Genomic DNA, 20,956 nt, shown 5'->3' with positions numbered 1-20,956 from the left:
ACTGTCTCTATGGAGAGTAACAACCTATATGAGGATGGACACACACATGCAAACTCACATTAGGGGATATTTGGGGTGTATCTTACCTAAGGACACTTCAACATATGTGCAGAAGCTGGAGGATTAACCTCAGGCCTCCTCCAAATCCTGATCCACCATAAACAAGAACAACTTCAGAGGCCATATGCGAGAACTAAGGAACTACTGAGTAATGTAACAGGGTCCATCCTGATGTGATTGAAGAATAAAGGTATTACTACTTCTACTACAACCAAAAAAATCAGTTTGCATTGCAAATTACTTTAATAAAATTTAACTATTTAAGTCTTCTAAAGCTGACTTCAGCATGGTTGAACAAGTATTTGACACCAGAAAAATGCAAGTCCATTTTATTTTATCTGAAAAAACAGACAACCCCCCCATGTATTTTTTTGTCGACTGTGTGAAAACGGTCATCATCTTGAGTTCTCAAATTGATAATGGTCTTCAGCAAAAAGAAAAAAAAAAAAAGTAAGAACATGTACGAATTTTGGAAAAACTTTATCATTTTAATTTTGGTTGGTGAATTCCTCCAATCAGCTGTTCCTGTTAAATTAATCATTTTCCTGACAAGCTAAAAAAATTTCACAGCTTCTATTCTGTTAGTTTTTCCCCAGAGCAAACAAATACACAAAGACACAGATAGCTTTCCTCACTGACTTTACTTAAATGCATGAACTCAAATTTCTCAAAAGTAACATCAGTTTGTGGAAAGAAAATTCAATCAGAATATCTTTTGAGTGTACAAGATATTTTTCTTTATCAAAAAGCACCCTTTGACAATCAAAGGAAAAGAAACTAAAATCTACAAATTATATATATATAGACATATATACTTTTTACATGAACGGTCATACCATACAAAATATCAATGGATTAAAATGACCAGTGTAAAGTCTACTTTACATACCGACAAAAACCAAAAAAAAAAAAAAAACTGTTTAAAACTATTTCAAAATATATGCCGAACAAACAAACAAAAATATAAGATCAGAAATCTAAGTCTTAATCCAAGACATTATTCTGTCATGCCTTTTCTGTTTAAACAGAATATTAAACTTCTTTTGACAATTTTACAAATACTGTCAAGAAACTATGTTACTTATTTATTGTATACAAATCCCAACATCAGAACTAAAAGTATATACAAGGGGAATAAAAACCCAGGAGAAGATCCATCACAGAAAATCTTAGTCTCATATCTCTCCAAGTGCTTTCCAAGTACGCACAAGAGGAAACAAATAAGGAGTAATTCTAATTATCAGTTACAAGTGGAGATTTACTGTTAGATGTAAGGCATGAAGAGGGTTTGAAGACACCTTAACTTCCCTTGAATACCTGTAACTAAAGTATGTGGTATTTAGGAACCATTACTCAGTGGACCCCGCATGAGTTTGTTGATGTTCCTCCAGCAGGTGAGGAAAAGCAAAGGCTTTGTCACATTCTGTGCATTCATACACAACCTCACCAACATGACTTTCTTGGTGCTGTTTAAGAAGAGACCACTGGCTAAATGACTTGTAGCACATGTCACATCGGTACTCTCCAACGTCTTTTTCAGCGTGCTTTCTCATATGCAGAGACAGCTCTTGGGCTGTAGTGAATTTGCATTCGCACTGGGAACATTTGAACTTATTCTCAGCCTGAGTTTCGTTTTGGGCTTTCTGACGATGCCTGCGCTCGTGCTCTTTCAGGTATCGCTTCCTGGCAAATGTTTTTCCACAAAGCTCACATGTGAATGGCTTCTCATTTGGATGTTCTTTATTTTGATGCTCCAAAAGGACATTTTTAGAGGTGAACCGCATTGAGCAGACAAGGCAGTTGTACAAGTCGTCTCCTGTAACATCGACCTCTTCCTCCTCCTCCTCCTCTGCTGCTTGAAAATATGATGGGCTGGATTTTTTAGAGGATGGATTTGAGCATTCTGTTTTTGTTGCCTGCTGTTGCCCGGAACACTTATGCTGGCGGAAAGCAGCTTCTCCCAAAAAGCCCTGCTCACACTCTGTGCATTCATATTCAGCAGCTGAGGTCAGCTTATACTGCTCGTGTTCCTTAAGCTTGCTTCCAGAGGCAAATTTAATTTTTTCAATTGTACCATCAGGATGCGTTGGGAAATGATGAAACAGATCCATGGCACATGGAAAACACTGGCTGCAAACTGGACACTTAAAAACATGTGATGGTTCACCATCTTCATCATCAAGTTCTTGTTTAATTTCTGCTACAGTGCCAATATGGCTCTTAAGATGGGTCAAGAAGAGCTGAGAGGAAGCAAAGCTACTGTTGCATTGATTACAAGAATATATACGATTGGACTGTAACTGTTGATGGGTATTCCTGTGCTTTTTCAGATGAGATGCATGAAGAAAATGTTTATTGCATTCGGTGCAAGAGTATGGTCGCTCTTTAGCTTCCATGCAGCCATGCTCTGAGAGCTCCTCTGGATCTCTGAAGCGCTCGCTACAAACACCACAGCGGTATTTAAGCTCTGAGGTGAATACAAATGAGCTTTCAGAGCGTGAGGCAGGTTGTTCACGTTCTCCCCTTGACACTGAAGGTGAAGGATGGTCACTTGATGTGGAATGGGTTTTCCAGTGTTCAGCTCTGCTACTCTTTGACAGAAACACACGATTGCAAATATCACATGGAAAATTCTCTTCACGGTGGGTCGACATATGCTCTGCTAGCTGCAAAGGTCCATTGAAAAATAGGTGACACTTGGAACAACGATGTGAGCGACTTTTACCATGACTGTGCTTGTGGTTACGCAGGGCAAAGAGAGACATGAACCCTCTGCCACATGTTTGACACTGAAATTCAGACTTGTGCATTCGATGATGCTGCTGCAGCTGAGATGCCTGGAAAAAGCATTTACCGCATTGTTCACATTCATGCGGCTTTTCACCCAGGTGACAGAGCTGGTGATCCTCAAGGCTTTCTGACGTTGGGAAGGTCTTTCCGCACACGTGGCACGGGAAGTATGGTGCGGAGTCTGAGTCACTGTCTTCGCTGCCGTTATTTTCATCCTCCTCGCTGTCACCAGCTGTGCTCACTTGGCTGCTTGAGTGCTGTTCGCTGCTGCTCTTTTCCCTCACAGCAGCCTTGATATCCTTATACTGTTTTGGATGCCAGTTTCTGTAGTGTCTTGCTAGTGATTTTTTTACTGCATACGATTTGCTGCAGAATCGACAACTAAATACATCATCTTCATGATCCTCCCTATAATGGCTGCATAAAGATGGTCTTGTCCAAAACCGCTGATTACACAGTTTGCAAGCATATGGCCTGCTTAGATCGTGACACGTTCTGTGGGCTTCAAGATCAGACCTGGTATAGAACAGCTTGGAGCAGTCGAAGCAAGGGAATTTCTGATCGCCTGTGTGCATCCTCATGTGTTTTTCCAGATTTCCTTGACTAGTGCACACCCGCCCACACTTAGGACATGTATTGCGCTTTTTCTCTTGTTCCTGTCTTCCATGGTCTTCAAGGTGACTGATGAGCACTAAGCCATCTGTGAAGCTCATTTCACATTCTGAACATTGATACTGCACGGCTTTCTTCTCTTTACTTGAGCTGCTTTGCACCTCATTTCCTTCTGAATTTTTTGTTGATTCGTCCATTAAATCATCGTTGCAGAAAAGCCCAGTGCTAGTCATAGTAGAGCCGCCTCCAAACGCAAGAGCAGAGTGATTAAGAGCAAAATCAAAATTTGCTTTTAAAGGTGTCTCCAACTGCTGGTTTGGAATACGTCCATTTCTACACTTCCTGTAGTGGTTTCGGAGGAGACTTTTATTCCAGAAGCCCTTATTGCAGGACTTGCAGTTAAAAGGATGGCCCACTGCATGTGTACGGAGATGACCAGTTAGTCCCGCTTTGTTTGCAAAGAACATATTACATTGTTGGCAAAAAAACTGCTTGGAGGGCTCCATATTAATAGCGGTATTAAGACTTTGTGTTAAATTGTCACTAAGTCTTTCATCACAACTCTCATCCACAGGCTCTTCTTTGATGCCTGACAGAAGCTGCTGTAGGGGGGCAGTTGACACTGGATGAGTCATTGTTTCCAGCTTGTGCGTGCTCAAAAAATGCTCTTGGAGCTGTGAAAAAAGCAGAAATCGGGAGCTGCAGTATGCACAAGAAAAGCCTTTTGGTGGGTCATGAGTGGCTGACTGCTGGCTTTGGAAAACTGGTGATGAGCTTGTTGTTAAACCACAACCTTTCTTGTGATTTTCAAGCTTGCTTGCAGGGAAAAAGCCACCACATAGGTCACAGAGAACTGTACTTGTCTGGTGTTTCTTGGGGCACTTTGGAAAATGACGCTGGACATAATCCTTCCTTATAAATCTCTCACCACAATAATCACATGAATATGGCTTCTCTCCTGTGTGCAGGCGGTTGTGAACACCTAACTGCCAGCTGTTTCCAAAAACACGGGGGCAATAGCTACAAACATACTTGTACTTCTTGTTAAAGCAAGGCTGGATCCTCTTCAGCATTTGGCTTCTGATCCCATCAAGAGATCCTGGCATGTTTTCTGCTGGAGGACAGGTTCCCTGCAGTAAAGCAGCTGCTGTTTCCCTCAAGACCTTTCTGCACCTTCTCATCTTTTTGTGCTTTTTCAGAGATTTTTCATGAGCGAATGAGGAGCCGCAGCGTGTGCACTTGAATAACTTTGTGGCATGGAACATGGTGAAATGTCGGGAAAGTTTAGACTGAGTTGTGTAGCTTCTAGAACAGACCTTACACTCAAACATCTCCTGCTCTTTAGCACTCTCAATGCCAAACTTATTTTGCCAACCTTTGCCAACATCTTCTAAACTGATTTTGGGAATACGGACCTCCAACCTTGTTTTTTTACCTTTGCAGCGAGTCTGATGTACTTTCAGATGATCGTACCTTGAAAAGCAGCTATCACAGGCCTTACAGCGATATGGTTTTACTTCATTGTGTGTCAGAATGTGACGTCTCAGGTACCTTGGTTTCATGAAAGTCTTGGTGCAGAATTTGCACTTGTACTCCGTTTCACCATGTGCATTGGGCTTTGGTTCTGCCTCTATGGCAGAAGGAATGTTGGGAGGTTTCGTTGCAGCAGTGCTTTTGAGTTTTGATAGCGCATCTTTGTTAACACCGTCACAGAAAGCTTCATGCTGCAAACATAATGTCTTTGATCTGTATCTCTGACCACAGTGCATACAGGCATATGGTTGCTCACCAGTATGTGAGACCAGATGTCTCAAGAATAATGACCTGAACCTGAACCTCCGGGTACAGTAGGGGCATTTAAACTGAAGCAGAGTGGTTGCATTGGGCTGTGTAGACATTTTAGGAGTATCCTGGTTTGTTGGTAGACTGCTTTTATTATAGTTGGTGTCATGAGATAAGCCAGTGCTCAGCTCTGTTGTCTCTTCACAGTTCCTCTGATGTTGTTTCATTTTATTAGGTCCATAGTACTGCCCACATCTTGAGCATGGATGCACAGAATTTATCTTGTGGGCATGCTGATGATTTTTCCAACGGTCTTTCTTAGAAAATTTCCGTGGACAATAGGGACACGGATATAGTGTTTTTGTCTTTGTTTCAGACTCGAGAGTTCGGGTTTCAGGAGGGGAACACTTCTGACTGTGAATTTTAAGGCATATGTTACGGTAAAACTGTTTTCCACAATTGGCGCAAGAGAAGGGTTTGTCCCCAGTGTGTTTGATCATATGGCGCAATAAATAGCGGCGATTGTTAAAATTTCGTTTGCAAAATGGACACTGGTTTGAAGAAGACCCTGATATATGGGTGAGACAATGTTTTCTTAGAACTTGGGCATCATCAAATACTTCTTTACATAAGGAACACTGCATTTGCTTTGGTTCATCCTCTTCTTCCACAGATTCCAAGGTTTGCTGAAGATTTGATTCTGTTCCCTCTTCAAGTCTAAGTGCCCTGTTTTCTCTTTTTTTGTGGGTTTTTAGATGTCTGAGGAGATGTGCGGGATGCTGAAACTGCATAGTACAGTCTGGACATTGAAGCGTTCCCCTCCTTAGATGTGAACTTCTGTGCTGGATCAGTTCTCCAATAGTCGGTAGAATCTTTTTGCAGACAGTGCACTGTATCCTCCTCTGGTGAATAATTTTGTGAGCAATCAGATGGGATCGCTTCTTGAATCCCTTTCCACATTCCAGACAGCGGTATGGTCTCTCACCGCGGTGATTGCGTTCATGCTTCTTCAGTGACTGTGAAGAGCTGAAATATTTACCACAGAAGCGACAACTGAGATTGCTCTTTGCTTCAGCTGAGTTCAAGTTTTCCTTTCCATCTTCATTCTGTGTACCATTTAAAGTTTCAGGATTACTCTTGGTGGAGAAAATGGAATTCCGGTACCTGATAATTTTCCCAGTGAGTTTAAACAACTCGTGTTTCTTCATATGTCTGTACTTTCCAGAAGCGTAACAAAAAACTGCAGGACAGAGGTTGCATTTGTATCGTGGCACAGACGTGGAGGTTGTCAAAGCTGATGGTGGTTGTTTTCTCTTCTCCTTTTCCCTCGTTTGCATTTTCTGCTCTTTTTCAACCGTTTGTGTTTTTTGCTTTCTTTCCACTGTTTCTTTCTCAACCGTTGTCCTTTCTTTTGCTTTCTCTTTTGCTAGTTGATTAAGAAATTCTCTGAGGCAGCTTGTTTTAATATGCCTATATCGATTGGATGTCATAGTGAACATAGTGTGGCACAAAGGACATCGATATTTACCAGCAATTTTTTCCTTGCCACCATATATCGCATCTCGAACACAGTCACGCAAATGTCGCGCTCGATTGTAAGAGTACTTAAAAAGCCGTGGGCATAGAGGACATTTATATTTTCCTATTATGTCATTCTCCACTTCTTGAGTTTTCTCCTGCTTTTCATCACTCTCACTGACTGCTGTGGGACTCTGGTTTAACGACACTACTGTACCCTTTCCATGGTGTACTTTATAGAGATGCTTTTTAACCTTTTCTGCAGTAGGGAAGGTTTTACCACATAATCCACACAGATTTGTCTGGGAGATGTCGAAAAGCTTAACAAAACATTTTGGCATATCTATGTTACTTTGCACCCCATCCTTTTGTTTTGGTGTGTCAGTTTGTCTCACAGCCACATCAGGATTTTTAGCTGGGAGGTTGGACTGCTTGCATCTACCAGGTACACGCTTGTGTCTTTTCAGGCTCCCGCCTTGTGCAAAATAAGAGCCACAGTCATTACACCTAAATGGTGTTTTCCCAGTGTGAGTCCGCATGTGCTTGATATAATGCATTACTTTTGAAAATGTCAGTCTGCACCTATTGCACCTATGGTTGCCTTGGCGATTTCCCTTTTTCTGTGGGCTAGGATCTGAAGGACGCTGAGACCCGTCTTTAACGTCACCACACAAATGTTTTCGAGCTTGTTCATTTTTCACCAAATAGAGACTGCAACTTTTGCAAAAGTCAAAATTGTTCACTGTATGGCAACAATGGTAGTGTTCAATTGATTGATCTGTGCTATAAGTTGTGTGTTTGCAATCTGCACAGTAATACGAGTCACTTGTTCCATTTTCTGACTCCAAACTCTTCAATATTACAACAGGTTGCAGCATTTTCCTCATTTCAGCTGCGGATTTTAGTTGCGGAGCTTGTCCTCCTGAATGGTCCATGTTCTTCCCATCAGTTTCAGTAACAAATGCTTCTTTATACTGTGATTCATTAGTGTCACATGAGGAGTCATCTCTGGACAGAGGTTCACCATACAGCATGTCTGGCTGTTCCTCTGTAGAGATGTCCATGTCTTCAAATGAGTCTCTAGCATTTTCAGACCAATCCTCCCCAAGACCCAGAGGTTCTTGGCCAACTGGACTTTCACGTAGTGATTGCTGCTGATCAAGAGAACAGGTTGTCTTTGCGTTCACTTCTGAACTTGCCCAGTCTGAAAAATTTGTGTTGGAACTTGAGGGTTTTGATTGCAAGCAGGATTCTAAACTATTAGGACTTTGCCTGTTGCAGTCACTTGTCACCACATGGCTATTAGATTCATAATCTGTGGAAGAGGTTGCTCTTGCCTTATCAGCGGGACTTATACATTCATTTTCTACACAGCCATGTGTGTCTGTGTTGGAGCTTTCTTTCAGTGGGGAAGAGTCTGGATTAGCAGCAACACTTTGCTTGTTATCATCACTAGTGTCAATGGAAATACCGTCACCGGTTACAGTGGTGTTGCCACAATTTTGATCTGGAGAAGAGGTTTTGATTTCCATTTTTTTAGAGGGACACGTGTCTGTGCTTAAACAGGATTGTGAAATACTAGGAACAGTTTGCTTGTTCTTGTCAGTATTATTAACAGAAAGACTGTCACTGGTGATGTTGGGACAATTACAATCTACATCTGGAGGGGAGGTTGGACTTTCCTTGCTTCCTTCTAGAAGAGGATGTGTGTCTGTGTTTAAGTACTCTAACTGAAGGGAGGATTCTGGATTAGCAGCAACGCTTCCCTTGTTCTTGTCAACAGCATCAACAAAGGGACTTTTACAGGTTGCACTAGGGCTGCTACAGTCTTGATCTAGAGGGGAGGTAGGGTTTTTCTTCTCAGACTGACTTTTGAATTCCATTTCTACAGAGGTTTGCACATCTGTGTTTAAGCTCTTTTGTTTAAAAGGAGATTCTGAATGGCTGAGATTCTTGTTGCTAGTATCAACAGTGACACTGGATCCACTACAGTCTTGATCTGGAGAGGAGACCGAGGTTGTTTCTAGCGAAGTTTTAAATGTCCTTTCTTGACAAGAATGTGTATCTGTGTTTAAGCTCTCTGGCTCCAAACAGGATTCTGAATGATGATCAACACCTTGCCTGTCCTTGTCAGTGATGTCAATAGAAAGACTGTCTCTGGTGATATTGAGATCACTATGATCTTGATCTGGAAGAGAGGTTGGGTTTTTCTTTTCCGATTGACTAGTGTCTTCCATTTCTAGAGAGGGATGTGTATCCGTACCAGGCGTCTGCAGTTGCAAGGAGGAATCTGGATGAGTGGCAACACTGTCTTTGTTCAAGTCATTAGTATTTGTAGAAAGACCTTCATTACTGGCAGAGAGATGACTGCAATTTGAATCTGAAGAAAAAGTCATATTTGTCTTCTCTGCTGCACTTGAAAGTTCTGTGTCTACATGGGCATTTGCACCTTGGCTCAAGCTGTTCAACTTTAAACAGGATCCTACATGAACGCCTGCACCTTGCTTGTTCTCATCTTTAGTGTCCATACATAAATAGTCTTTAGTGTCAGTTCGGCCACTACATTCTGGATCAGGAGAAATCTCAACGTTTGACTTTTCTCCTGCAATTGCTTGTACTTCATCTACATTGAGATGTATGTTGTTGCTGCAGCTTTTAAGCATCAAACTTGGTTCTGAAAGCCCTGAAATACTGACATCGCTCAACAGATCTTCACTGTGCTCATCAAGGTTTCTAAAAACTTCACCAGCCACACTTTCATCAGACTTTTGTGTAGATAATAAGTTAGATTTAACATCATGACTGGTCCTTGTGCATTTCCACAGTTGTTGTGTAGAAGCATTAGAATTGGATGCCTTGGAGGATTTAATGGCATCTGTCTGAATTTCTTTCTTCTGGCAGTCAGAATCCTTATTTTCAAGTTGACCTCTGTTGGATTTGGGAATTTGGGATTTATGTTCATCTGAAATCTTGTTTTCAAGTAAATCTGATTCTCTCGTTTCCCCTTCAAAGACCTCATCATTGTTTTGCACATCTTGACCCATATTTCCATTTTGACCATCTGCTGAGTTTGGATGATTAAGTCCTGCCTTTTCTTGGTTCAACAGTTCTTTCATGTCCTTTTGTGAGCCATTTTCATTTATGGGAACTTGATCATATTTTAACGTACTTATGATATTTGGAGAAGCTGAAGTAATTTGCTTTTCCTCACTGTCATCTGGATACTCATCTATTCCATGACCAAAGTTTTCACTTATCAAGAGGTCTGAATGAGTATGTGCAAGATCTCCCTCCACATCTTTCCTTTGTTTTTCATCTTGGAAACCACCGTATTCACTTATTTCAAGCTCAGTTTTGCTCTTGGTAGTTGTCTTCATGTAGGAGGTAGTAGAGGACTGATGATGTCCTGTGTATGATGTAACTGTTTTCTCTAATTTTTCCAAACTGTCCTCTGGAGACTGAACTATGTTTTGTCGTGCCTTCAAATTTGACGATAAAAGTACATCAGTCTCCGACATATCTGAACACAAACTCTCAGTCGGAAAAGTCATATTATCCGTATGAGTAAAAAACCATGATGATGAGCCTTGTTTTTCGGAACCATCAGTTTTAGGATTTGAATAGGACTTACTTGCCATGAATTTACAAGGTGGTCTTGTTTCACCAGCGTCTGCATCAGAGCAGCTACTGACATCTGAGTAGTTCTCAAGAAATGATGTACTTGGCATTTCATAATCTTCCTTAAGTCCTTGAAAGTCTGTTCCAAAAGATGATGGAAAAGAGTCAGATGTTTGCAATCCGTCTGCAGCAAAATCCGGGATATTACCATTTTCACATCGTTGCAAGTAATCCTTTCCCATTTGTTCTCCATCAGCTTGCCATTGTGTTTCACCACAGTATCTTTGATAAACATAATCTGACCTGGAATTCACAACACTGGGGTCTGAGCAATAGTTTGTGTTAAAGTCCGAGTTAAAGACAGGGGCTTCATGTGAAGCACCAGCGCTGGCAAAGCCATGATGTCCAGTGAAGTCCTCAATATGATGGGAAAGGCACCCATCTGACTCAGATGTCCTTCTCAAAGTCCCTGGATCTGATGGTAGAGGTGGGGGATTATGGAAATATGAATCCCACCCATGCGCCATCCTCAATACGGAGTAGTAACTAAGGCTTACTGTAGCCTGAAAACACAGATAAACAAAGAATGAATAAATACAAATTAAAACCAAAACCATCCACAGAAAAATAAAAAAATAAAAAATAAAATCTTACCTTATTTTAAACATCTATGGACTGTCCAGAGAAATGTGAATTACATCTGATTGGAAACCTGTGTAAAAATTAAAATGAATATTTTTTATTGCTCTGAACATTTTACAAGCTACAGAAAACATCACAAAAAACACATCACACCTCTTTCACACTGCTGTTGTTAGTATAAATTAAAGTTTCAATGATCAAATTGGTATTGCCACCACTCTACAGTCAAAAATTATATGAAAAAATATTTTATAACTGTTTTCTCTGCAACTACAATCTCTTATTTTGGAAGTATTCACATCCGCTATGGCACTCCAAATAATATCTGAGAAAGGCCTGTGTCTACAACTTGATGAGTCCGCATTTACAAGGCTAATGAAACTGACACCATGGAAGCCACCAAGTTGAGAACCTCTTCAGTAGGCTTTCTGGCCATACCTAATATCTAAGTCAGTTGATTCTTGGTCAGGGGGGTGCCCAAATCCCAGTATTGTAATGGAGCTTCAGGTGTCATAATAGATGACCAAATAGGCAGCACTTACAGCAGAGGTGGCCAACTCCAGGCCTTGAGGGCCGGTGTCCTGCAGGTTTTAGATATCACCCTGGGTCAACACCCCTGAATCACATAATTAGTTTGTTACCAAGCCTCTGAAGAACTTCAGGACATGTTGAGGAGGTCATTTAGCCATTTGAATCAGCTGTGTTGGATCATCTAAAACCTACAGGACACTGGCCCTTGAGGCCTGGAGTTGCCCACCCCTGCCTTACAGACTTTTATGGTAGAGCAGCTAGATCTGAGCAACTATGAGACCCATACGGCATTTTAAAGAAAAAAGTCTTTGGTTTAATAAGAAATAAAACTCCACTCTTTGCACAGAACTCCAAACAATATGTTTGGCACAGTAGCAGGCACAGATCATCGACCTACTAATTTGATTCCAGCTTCGCTGTTGCTGCTGGAGAAGTGGGCGGCTGCCCGAGCTGTCATTGCCCTGTTGCTGCACCTGTGGCTGGGGGTGCCGACGGTCCAGGCCGATTCCCTCTCTCAGTCACACGGGGTGGGCTTAGGTTTGGCCAGGTGGCTCCCTGGCCTCAGTCGGCCAATCGGGGTATGTGGCATGGCCTGCGGTGCCAATGACTTGCTGAGCAGTAGCCAAAACTGAAGAATTGGGATGCAAACCAGGAACAGAGAACATCTGCCTTCAAATTATAACTGATGCTTTACTGAAAGCAAAAGGTCCAACTTTTACAGTTTCTGTTTCAGGTTTGTGTTCCACTGTCCATAATTTCACCACTTCTCACAGTTCTATATACTTCTCTCTAATCAATTTCACATCAATCTCCTCCAATTCATCTTGTCTGGTTCTGGGGAACAGCTGGTTTATTCTCCTGCCTTCTATCTCTCTGATGTACCACATTCTTCATTGCACCTTTCTGCAGCCCTGATAGTTAGCTAACCTCCTTTCGTGCTACCTTGACTTTGGCCTCTAGTCTCCTAGGGTACTGCTCGTGTGGCTTTTCAACTTGTAGCCAAGCATCTCACTGATCACTGCTGCCGTAGTGTTAGCTGGTTAGTCTCGGTAATGATACCGTACTTTGGTACCATAGGTACTGTCCAATAGTGCTGCATTCACATCATCTAGTAGATCTTCTGAGGGTAATTCACATAATCTTTCAGTCCAGCTTTGTCCACCCACTGGTAGGACTTCTGGATGTCAGCCACTTCCTCTATCTGCTGGTAGCACGTACCGTGCAGGGGCCTATCCTTCCACGATGGTTCCTCCTCTTAGTCTTGAGCATGCGGTGGGTTGGGGGCATCTTCCTGATGTATTCGTGGGCGTTTGTTGTCTAACACTGGACTGTGGTACTGACACTCACCAGTCCCCGGCCTCCTTCCTTACGCTTAGCATACAGCCTAAGGGTGCTGGACTTTGTGTGAAACCCTCCAGCTTGATGTCAGTGGCTTCTATTTCCTCCTTTGGCCATCTTATTATTCCAGCAATGTAACTGATCACAGGCAGGGTGTAGGCGTTAGCCCGGATCTGTTCTTACCATTCAGCTTACTCCTCAGGACTTGCCTGACCCTCTGCAGGTACTTCGTGGTTGCAGCTTTGCTAGCGGCCTCTTCGTGGTTTCATTTGCCTGTGGGATCCCAAGGTACTGACCTCAATAAATTATGACCAACTTGTAAAAGAAGTCACAGAAGCACTAAATCGATGGTCAAATCTGCCTATATAGGTAGATAGATATACTAGATATACTAAAAAATGACAAAGTTTTTTTTATATTATTTCCAAACACCTCTGCTGCCAACTCTATTCTCTGACAGTTTAAACAAACTATTTAACCAATTTATTTGAAGTAATAGGAGGGCAAGGCTCTGTCTAAAGCTACTTTACTTGACCTATGAAATAGGACGACTCCAACTCCCCAGTCTCAGATGGTATTACATGACTGCCCAACTAACATCAGCTTCCACCGTTAACAAAAATAGAGGTGGTATGCGTTGGGAATATAAAAGGGAAAGGCTTTCTCTCTATGCATTATAACTTATTGACGCTTTTGTCCTCAGACTCAGCAGCGGATAAGTTAGATGCATGGAGAAGGGATATCCAAGAAAACAAATGTTTTTAAACATTGTTTTGTTTTGTTTAAAAACACAAAAACAAACAATAAAAACATGCTTTAAACTTGTGCAATTTAAAGCACTCATACGTACAGTATAACACCCGTCAGGCTCTATCATATGTCCAATCACATTCCAGACATTTGTACCAAACGTTTAGTTGAAGAAGGAACTTTTTTTCTGCTCTTGCTCTTGACGAAGGCCAGATGGTGACGAAGGCCTCTCCTCCCTGCTTAGCCTCATGTCCTTGTCTAGTCTCGTGTTTTTTGTATTACTTTTCCCTGGAACACTCTCACAGTCTGTTCTCTAAAACCTAAAAGAGGAATTATGGGTTTGATCAACTGGTCCCTGAATGCAATTGACACCCTTTTCTTAACAAGAAGTCTGGGCTCAGGTGAGCCTGAGTGCAGAAGATATCGACCTATTAGGAACCATGATAACAGGGTTCTTGCTGATCGGAGCTGGCTTGGCCCTGACTTATCGAAGAATTAAGAAAGCGGAACCAGCTGTTCAAACCCCCACAAGGCTGCCTGCTGGGATTGAAACGATGGGACGACGCATGAGTTTCTCAAAATGGGCTCATTGAGTGCAGCACGGATAAGATCTTGGAGAAGCTCGCGGCTCTCCAACGGGAGATTGAGAGACCAGTGTCAGACTGTTAGAAGAGCTTTGAAAATCATATGAGTTGTTCGCACTAAAGTAAAAACCACCATCACTTCATGCGGATACCCCTTCGGCGCCAGCTGCGGTCTCAAGGCTGAAGCTGAACAAAAACACCCTGATAATGACTGTGTTTAGACTGTTCTTCCCATTCTATTCAAGGCCACCTGGGTTGGCTGGAAGACTGTTTACTTAGCCTGGCAGGGCGAAGGACACTGTCTCAGCTGAACTCTGGACACATACACACACACACACACGCACACAGACATTTATACACATGCAGATGTACACTCATCCCCCCTCCCCCTCCAAACACCTTCGACGCTTATTCCCTTCCGATGCTGACGGTGGATCGAGGACCAGCACATAGGCTCCAGGCCCAGATGTACTGTCTACATTGGCCGTCTCTCACCCTTTACCCACCCCTGTTGCTTGTCATGTGGTTCTTTGGTGTATTAAGAGTTTTTTCATGTGCTATGTGTAGAGGTGTTTTTTTTCTGTTCTCAAACGGATCTCCCTATTGGAGCTCAGTCTGGGGGGAGTTATTTTTTTCTCCTTATCTTTCCTCATGTGGTGCATTTTCCATTGTTATACCTCTCTGACCTATCTTCCTCATGTGATGTTTTTGTGTAATGTGTGTATGGTCGGAGGGTAAGATTACGCCGCCATTGCGTGCAATAGGTCAGCAGCCTTAACATGAAATTTCCCACTTGTGGGACTAATAAAGGTATATCTTATCTTATCTTATCTCTTCACCATTGTCTATCGCAGGGGTCAGCAACCTTTAAGACCCAAAGAGCCATTTGGAGCCGGTTTCCACGCAAAAGAAAACACTGGGAGCTGCAAATACTTTTTGACATCTAAAATGAAGATAACACTGTATATATTGTTTTTTACCTTTATGCTTTGTGTGAACTAAAGTGTGTTGCTTATGAAATCCATGAAGTGCTACAGAGAAAATTACATTTTATTCATGTAATTAACACATTTTGAACTCTTAAAGAAATATAACAAAAGGAAAGACACCCAGCACCTGAGCGGCACCCGCAATCGTGGCTCGCCGTTTAACGTCTGTGCTCTCTCTGCTGTTGTTGGTATATGTCGGGCTGTGAGCTGAAAAGCTACAACCGGCTGTGTGCGTACAGCAACCGTGTGTGAAAAGTGGTCAATAAAGAGATGCTGAAAAGCATGTTCATGCAAACATCGTCGGGTCTGCCGTGGTATGTTTACAACGGGACTTCTGCTCCTGAATCTCTGCACACAGCGTCTGCAAATCGGGGCTGTACGAAGTCACTTTCATCTTCACGCAGGACTGTAAGCTGTCATCTGTGAGGCGTGAGCGGTGTTTGTTTTTAACATAGTTCACGGAGGAGAACAGCTGCCGACATAATGTGGATCCGAAGATCCATAACTGGCCTACCTGGGGTTGAAAGTCTCTATAAATGCACGGCGTTTCAGCGGGTACACCGGCTTCCGCGAGTGTGACGCTTATTTTGGGCGATGAAAAAATAATAAAATATAATTTTATTTTTATATTTCAATGTCACAATAATCTTCCAATTTAGAAGTACATAATAAAAAAAACCTAACATAAATAAAATACACTTTAGCTAAATACTTCAAATTTATTTTCCCAAACCACGTGGAGCCGCACTATAAGGACTAAAGAGCCGCAGGTTGCCGACCCCTGGTCTATGGGAATGTTCTGAAGTTCATGAATTGTAGAAAGATGTTGCCAAGTGTTTGTCTGAAATGTTTAATGTAAAAATCCCCTTAATGGTTAAACTCTGGGTACTTGGTAACAACTAAAAAAAGCTGACTAAATTACTGGACTATGGACTACTTCAAGCCAGAAGTAGCCTGGCTACTGACTACTTCAGCCCATGTTGGAGGAGTATGGATGCACACTCCATGGGACTCTAGAAGTAGGAAACTGCAGAATCTGTAGGCCTGGAAAGACGAACATACATTGCCAAGGGCAAACGACGGGACTTTGTGAATATCCATTTTTTAAATAATAGTTTGACTACTATTGTTCCAGATAAACACATCCAGACCCTTTTCAGTGCTGCTGCTATTTGTAGATTGCTCTATGGAAATCTTGTTCTGTCCCTATCCCTGTGTGAATGGTGGACAACTTCCCAGTGCACATCCCACTGAATGTTGAAAAAAAATATGACTGGCTGGACTCCTCAACTCATGTGCTGCTTATTAGCTTGGAATATGATGAGTCTTCAATTGTAAACTGCTGGGTCACAGCCAGTAACCATCTATTGTCATCTGTCTTGATGATACATTCAAAACTCAGGCCAGTTTAAAACAGAAGTTCTTTTCTTTGGGAAAATGTTGGATCTTTGTTAATAACGCAGGGGCAAGTGGCCAGAATGGACCTTCAACTGAGCAAACAATAGGGGATCTGTGCTGGAAGAGATCCAGAGGTGCACACGATTATCTTGTAAGCAAATACTTAAAATTCAAAAACATCACATACGGTTTTTGATTTTTTATTGGGCTAGTTTGTGGAACGTATTCCACTTGAGCTAATTTAGGTTACCTGATGTACTTCGGTTTTGTTTACTTACCTATACACCAGTCCTGAACTCAAGACATAGATGTGCCATTTTAAAACAAAAAGAAAGAACACACTCAAAAGCTTAACACTAAAATTCTTCTTTACCTGGTGGTAAAATGTCTGCTGCCATCCAAATCTTCAAGATGTTTTTTCAGTTTTCTGTAAAAGAACAAAAATAAATAAAATATGTTAACATCATTATTATTGTCATCATCATCACTTTGAGTACTAACAGTAGCTTTGGCACCGTGTACAAATTAGATCATGCAACAGAAGAATCATCCCAAACACAGTAGCAAATCTAGAACGCAACGTTTGAAAAAGAAAACAATCCATGTGTTGCATTGGCCTAGTTAAAGTCCAGACCTTGACCAGACCTTAAGACAGCAGTGAACAAACAAATGCCCGCAAACCTCAGTGAACTGAAGAAACAAAGAAGAACAGACCAAAATTCCTTCACAACAATTTAAGAGACTGACGAAGTGGTATAGAAAACTTGAGTGTACTTAGTTTTTCCTCCCACACATTGTTACTGCATTTTTAGTTTAGTTTTTGTTGGATAAGTAGCTGTGATCTAGCCATTGCTCTCAGCGTGAGCACTTCCCTCTCACTCAGTCACAGCAGTGACTGCCAGGGTTCAGTGCTCCTCACTGGGGACATGGCTGCTTTCTGTCTTTACTTATGAGTGTGGCACTTGACAAATTATGTTGTGCTTATAAGAATCAGGATCTTTAAAAAGCAACGGCTTTATTTAAACACAAAAATCTAATCACACACTGGTGACGGCAAGCTACATTGTAGCCACAGCTGCCGGACACTGGCGCCACCGGGCCCTCTGACCACCACAAGTAGACAAACATGGGGTTAGTATCTTGCCCAAGGATATTTAGCATGCAGCTAGGAGGTAGCCTGGGATCGAACCACCGACCTTCTGAATAGTGGCTGACCTGCTCTGCCTACCCCACAATGCAAAGACTTTTCAATTACAATGTAGGCCCATCCCAATGAACCGCTTACTTTTTCATAGTTTTCACTCAAATCGGAACTGTATTTTTCAGTATAAGAACATCATATTTAGTAAGATGTGACACTAACCATTGAAACCATCACCTTATCAGGACAGTATTCACTGATCAAAATCAGATGAGCAGCTTTAGACCCATGCCATGCTTCTGTTTTTGTTTTGTTTTTTTAAATATAGGAATTATGGTTCAATACCCTCCCAACCCCCCCAAAAGGGGAAATAATAACAGAATTAGATTTACATCACTGTATCTTCTATCTAATTTGCAAGGCCAAAGCACTGTAAGCTTTAACAGAGCAGCATGTTCTTGCAAACCAAGCCAGCTGTGACAGTCCATGCAAGTCAATGCTTGTCAAGCTGGCAATAGTGCTGGTTTGTGCAGTTCCAGTTTACCCTACAGCTACAGGATTTTACCCTTTACTTCTACTTAAGGAAGCAGTATTTTAATGTCAAGTCAATAATACATATTATTTCCCTTGTTAATTTTTGTGCTTTTCCTTAGAAGTAATTTTTAAATTGGCGTTTTATTTTACTAGTTTATACTATTGGCTTATTATTCTGGAAGAGCCATGTGTCAGAAAGATCATGGTAAAACCTTGAGGCCTCGGAGATGTGAGTCATGGGCAGCAAATGAATCTTTTCAAGTGGCACAGATCTGGATTGCAAAATGAAACTCCAAAAATATTGTATTGGTAAAGATACATTGTTTCCATGTCCAGGAGACCACGTTCAGTTGGCCTTCATGAAGTTTGCTGCTTTGCTTCATTGCTTCAAGCTACAAGCTACCTCAACCACACGCCGTTTTAACATGTGTGTAACACAAGCCAAAAATAAATGTAGGTTCCCATTAACAAAACACCTGAAGAAAAAAGGATCGTGCTACCCTTCTTACTCATTTCAAACATAAATCACTTGGCTTTGTAAAGATCATCTTTTGTGCTGATTATAATTTAGCACTTCTTTTCTAGTCTACCACTGCTAAGGTATAGTGCTTACTGGGTCAGTTTAAAACTCCAAAACCAATACACCTTCTTGTCTGCTGTACAAGATGCGGTTGGCATTTAAAGGGTTAACAAGTAGCAACCATTTTGTGTCCAAGACTTGCTACAAAATGGCACCCTCTTTCCTTCTGCTTGTCTATTACACAAACGCCTTTTGCTTGTGAAGGCACACAGGGAGCAGTTCCAAAGGGGACAAAGGAAAAAAATTCTGGAATAGGAGCAGGCAAAATCGTTAAAAGGCTGAAAAGAAGCCCATGGATCAGTCTGACACTGAGATGAGGTTGCTTTACTCAACTGCACATAAAATCCCAGACATCCAACTGTTTCAGTCTGTACTCTTAATGTCAGACTTTGCTCCATGCTACTCCAAAGGTCCTCTGCTAAACTGTAAACTGATCCCACCTGACTCTGTAGAAATGCCACACTCACACTGCAGCTCTTGCCTGTCAGTACACTTGTATCTCCAAGGTCATAGGCTTAAATCCTGAGATTCATTGTAAAATGCTTCCTTGGATAACAGCTAAATTACTTCTCTGCTGGCTGCACTAGTCTCTGTAAGGTCAAATGCTTGATACTGGTGTATGTCTGAAAATAACTGGTCCGTAGGAATTTTCTGTAATATCCAAAAAAAAAAAAAAAAAAAAAAAAAAAAAAAAAAAAAAAAACCCTCTTTCCATACTTTACCTCTAAAAAGGAGACATTCAGACTGTTTTAGTGTTCGTTTGTGGTGCTGTGGGAAGTGGGAAGTACCACGGGACCTTGGGAGGAAAGTCTTAGTCCTATTTGTTATCTCACTGCTACACATCTGACCAAATGCTGTGTAAAATTGGTATTGTTGTTGTGAGGCTCAGCACTTAATTAGTACTTTTAAAAGTCCAAACAGACTCACCACGTGTTTCAACTTTAGTCAACAAGTTCTGTCTAGAAAAAATTAAAATCAATATGTTGTTCAGTGACCTTTTGAAAGGCTATTTAATGCTTGCTTGCTGCTGCTCTAATCTGTCAGGAATCTATCACCTGTGCCAGACTAAGGTGTCATCTTACTTAAACTAAAGCCCCTTTTGCCCCATTAGTACCTACTCTGATTGTTCAACAACTACAACAAAGGTGGACACTGAGGCAAGAATACACCTGCTGCTCAGTCTGTGGCTTTGTTCAGACTTCCCTCGTTGCCAGGATTCAAAATTGGTGGGGGGGTTTTTCTTCCCCCCCCGCCCAATCTTTACCAGTCGTCATCCCAAGTCTTTCTTTACAACTCTAGATTCTATAATCTCCTCTTATATTTGGAAGGGTAAACGACCTCGAGTAGCTAAGGTGCAACTACAGAAACCTAAGATTGAAGAGGATCTGGCACTCCCCAACTTCCGCTTATACTATTAAGTTTATTTTGAAAAGTCTCAACAGGAGCTTGAGCTTTATTGTGAAAGGTTTATGTGGAAGATAAACAAGCGGACACGCGATGGTTTTACCGTCATTGTTGCTAACGACAATGCATAAAAGCAGGCACTTGTCCATCTGTAGTGTGGTTATATTAAATATAAGAGAAAGAGAGAACTTTAAGAAATGAATATAGCCACTACAGTGACCATCAAAACGATGAAAAAAATATTGCCGTAAACAGTTTATTTTGTGACACCATGAAACAAACGATAGCGTAAAATGAAACGATAGATGTTTTTATATCGTCATCCGATATATCGTTATATCGAACAGCCCTAACCCTTGCTGTAACAGATGCAGGTCCATCCATCCATCTTCATCCGCTTTATCCGGGGCCGGGTCGCGGGGGCAGCAGCCTAAGCAAAGAGGCCCAGACCTCCCTCTCCCCAGCCACCTCCTCCAGCTTATCCGGGGGAATACCAAGGCGTTCCCAGGCCAGCCGAGAGATATAATCTCTCCAGCGTGTCCTGGGTCTGCCCCGGGGCCTCCTCCCGGTGGGACATGCCTGGAACACCTCACCCAGGAGGCGCACAGGGGGCATCCTTGTCAGATGCCCGAACCACCTCAGCTGGCTCCTTTCGATGTGGAGCAGCAGCTGCTCTACTCTGAGC

At 41.9% G+C, this 20,956-nt stretch overlaps 1 protein-coding gene across 2 annotated transcripts in view; it reads right to left on the bottom strand.

Moving 5' to 3' along the window:
• Positions 1–373: 373 nt before the first annotated feature.
• znf1035 (zinc finger protein 1035) overlaps positions 374–20,956 on the bottom strand; it is a 30,338-nt gene continuing 9,755 nt past the window's right edge. Inside the window, exons 2-5 of one of the 2 annotated variants that reach the window (XM_086310422.1) lie at positions 16,986–17,039; positions 13,075–13,164; positions 11,035–11,092; positions 374–10,943 (exon numbers count right to left, since the gene is read on the bottom strand). In XM_086310422.1, coding sequence (XP_086166548.1) covers positions 1,410–10,907 — 9,498 coding nt within the window. In that variant the 5' untranslated portion in view covers positions 10,908–10,943; positions 11,035–11,092; positions 13,075–13,164; positions 16,986–17,039 and the 3' untranslated portion in view covers positions 374–1,409. The remainder of the gene's footprint in view (positions 10,944–11,034; positions 11,093–13,074; positions 13,165–16,985; positions 17,040–20,956) is intronic. The other variant, XM_086310421.1, reaches the window with a different exon arrangement.

Source organism: Aulonocara sp. 'chitande type north' Nkhata Bay, linkage group LG11 (assembly GCF_057382095.1).
Source record: "Aulonocara sp. 'chitande type north' Nkhata Bay isolate Kocher_YH1m ecotype deep benthic linkage group LG11, A_spYH_male_GT1.1, whole genome shotgun sequence".
In the NCBI taxonomy this organism is placed as follows: domain Eukaryota; kingdom Metazoa; phylum Chordata; class Actinopteri; order Cichliformes; family Cichlidae; genus Aulonocara; species Aulonocara sp. 'chitande type north' Nkhata Bay.
Note: the sequence above shows the minus strand (reverse complement) of the source record. Positions and strands in the feature narration are given on the sequence as shown.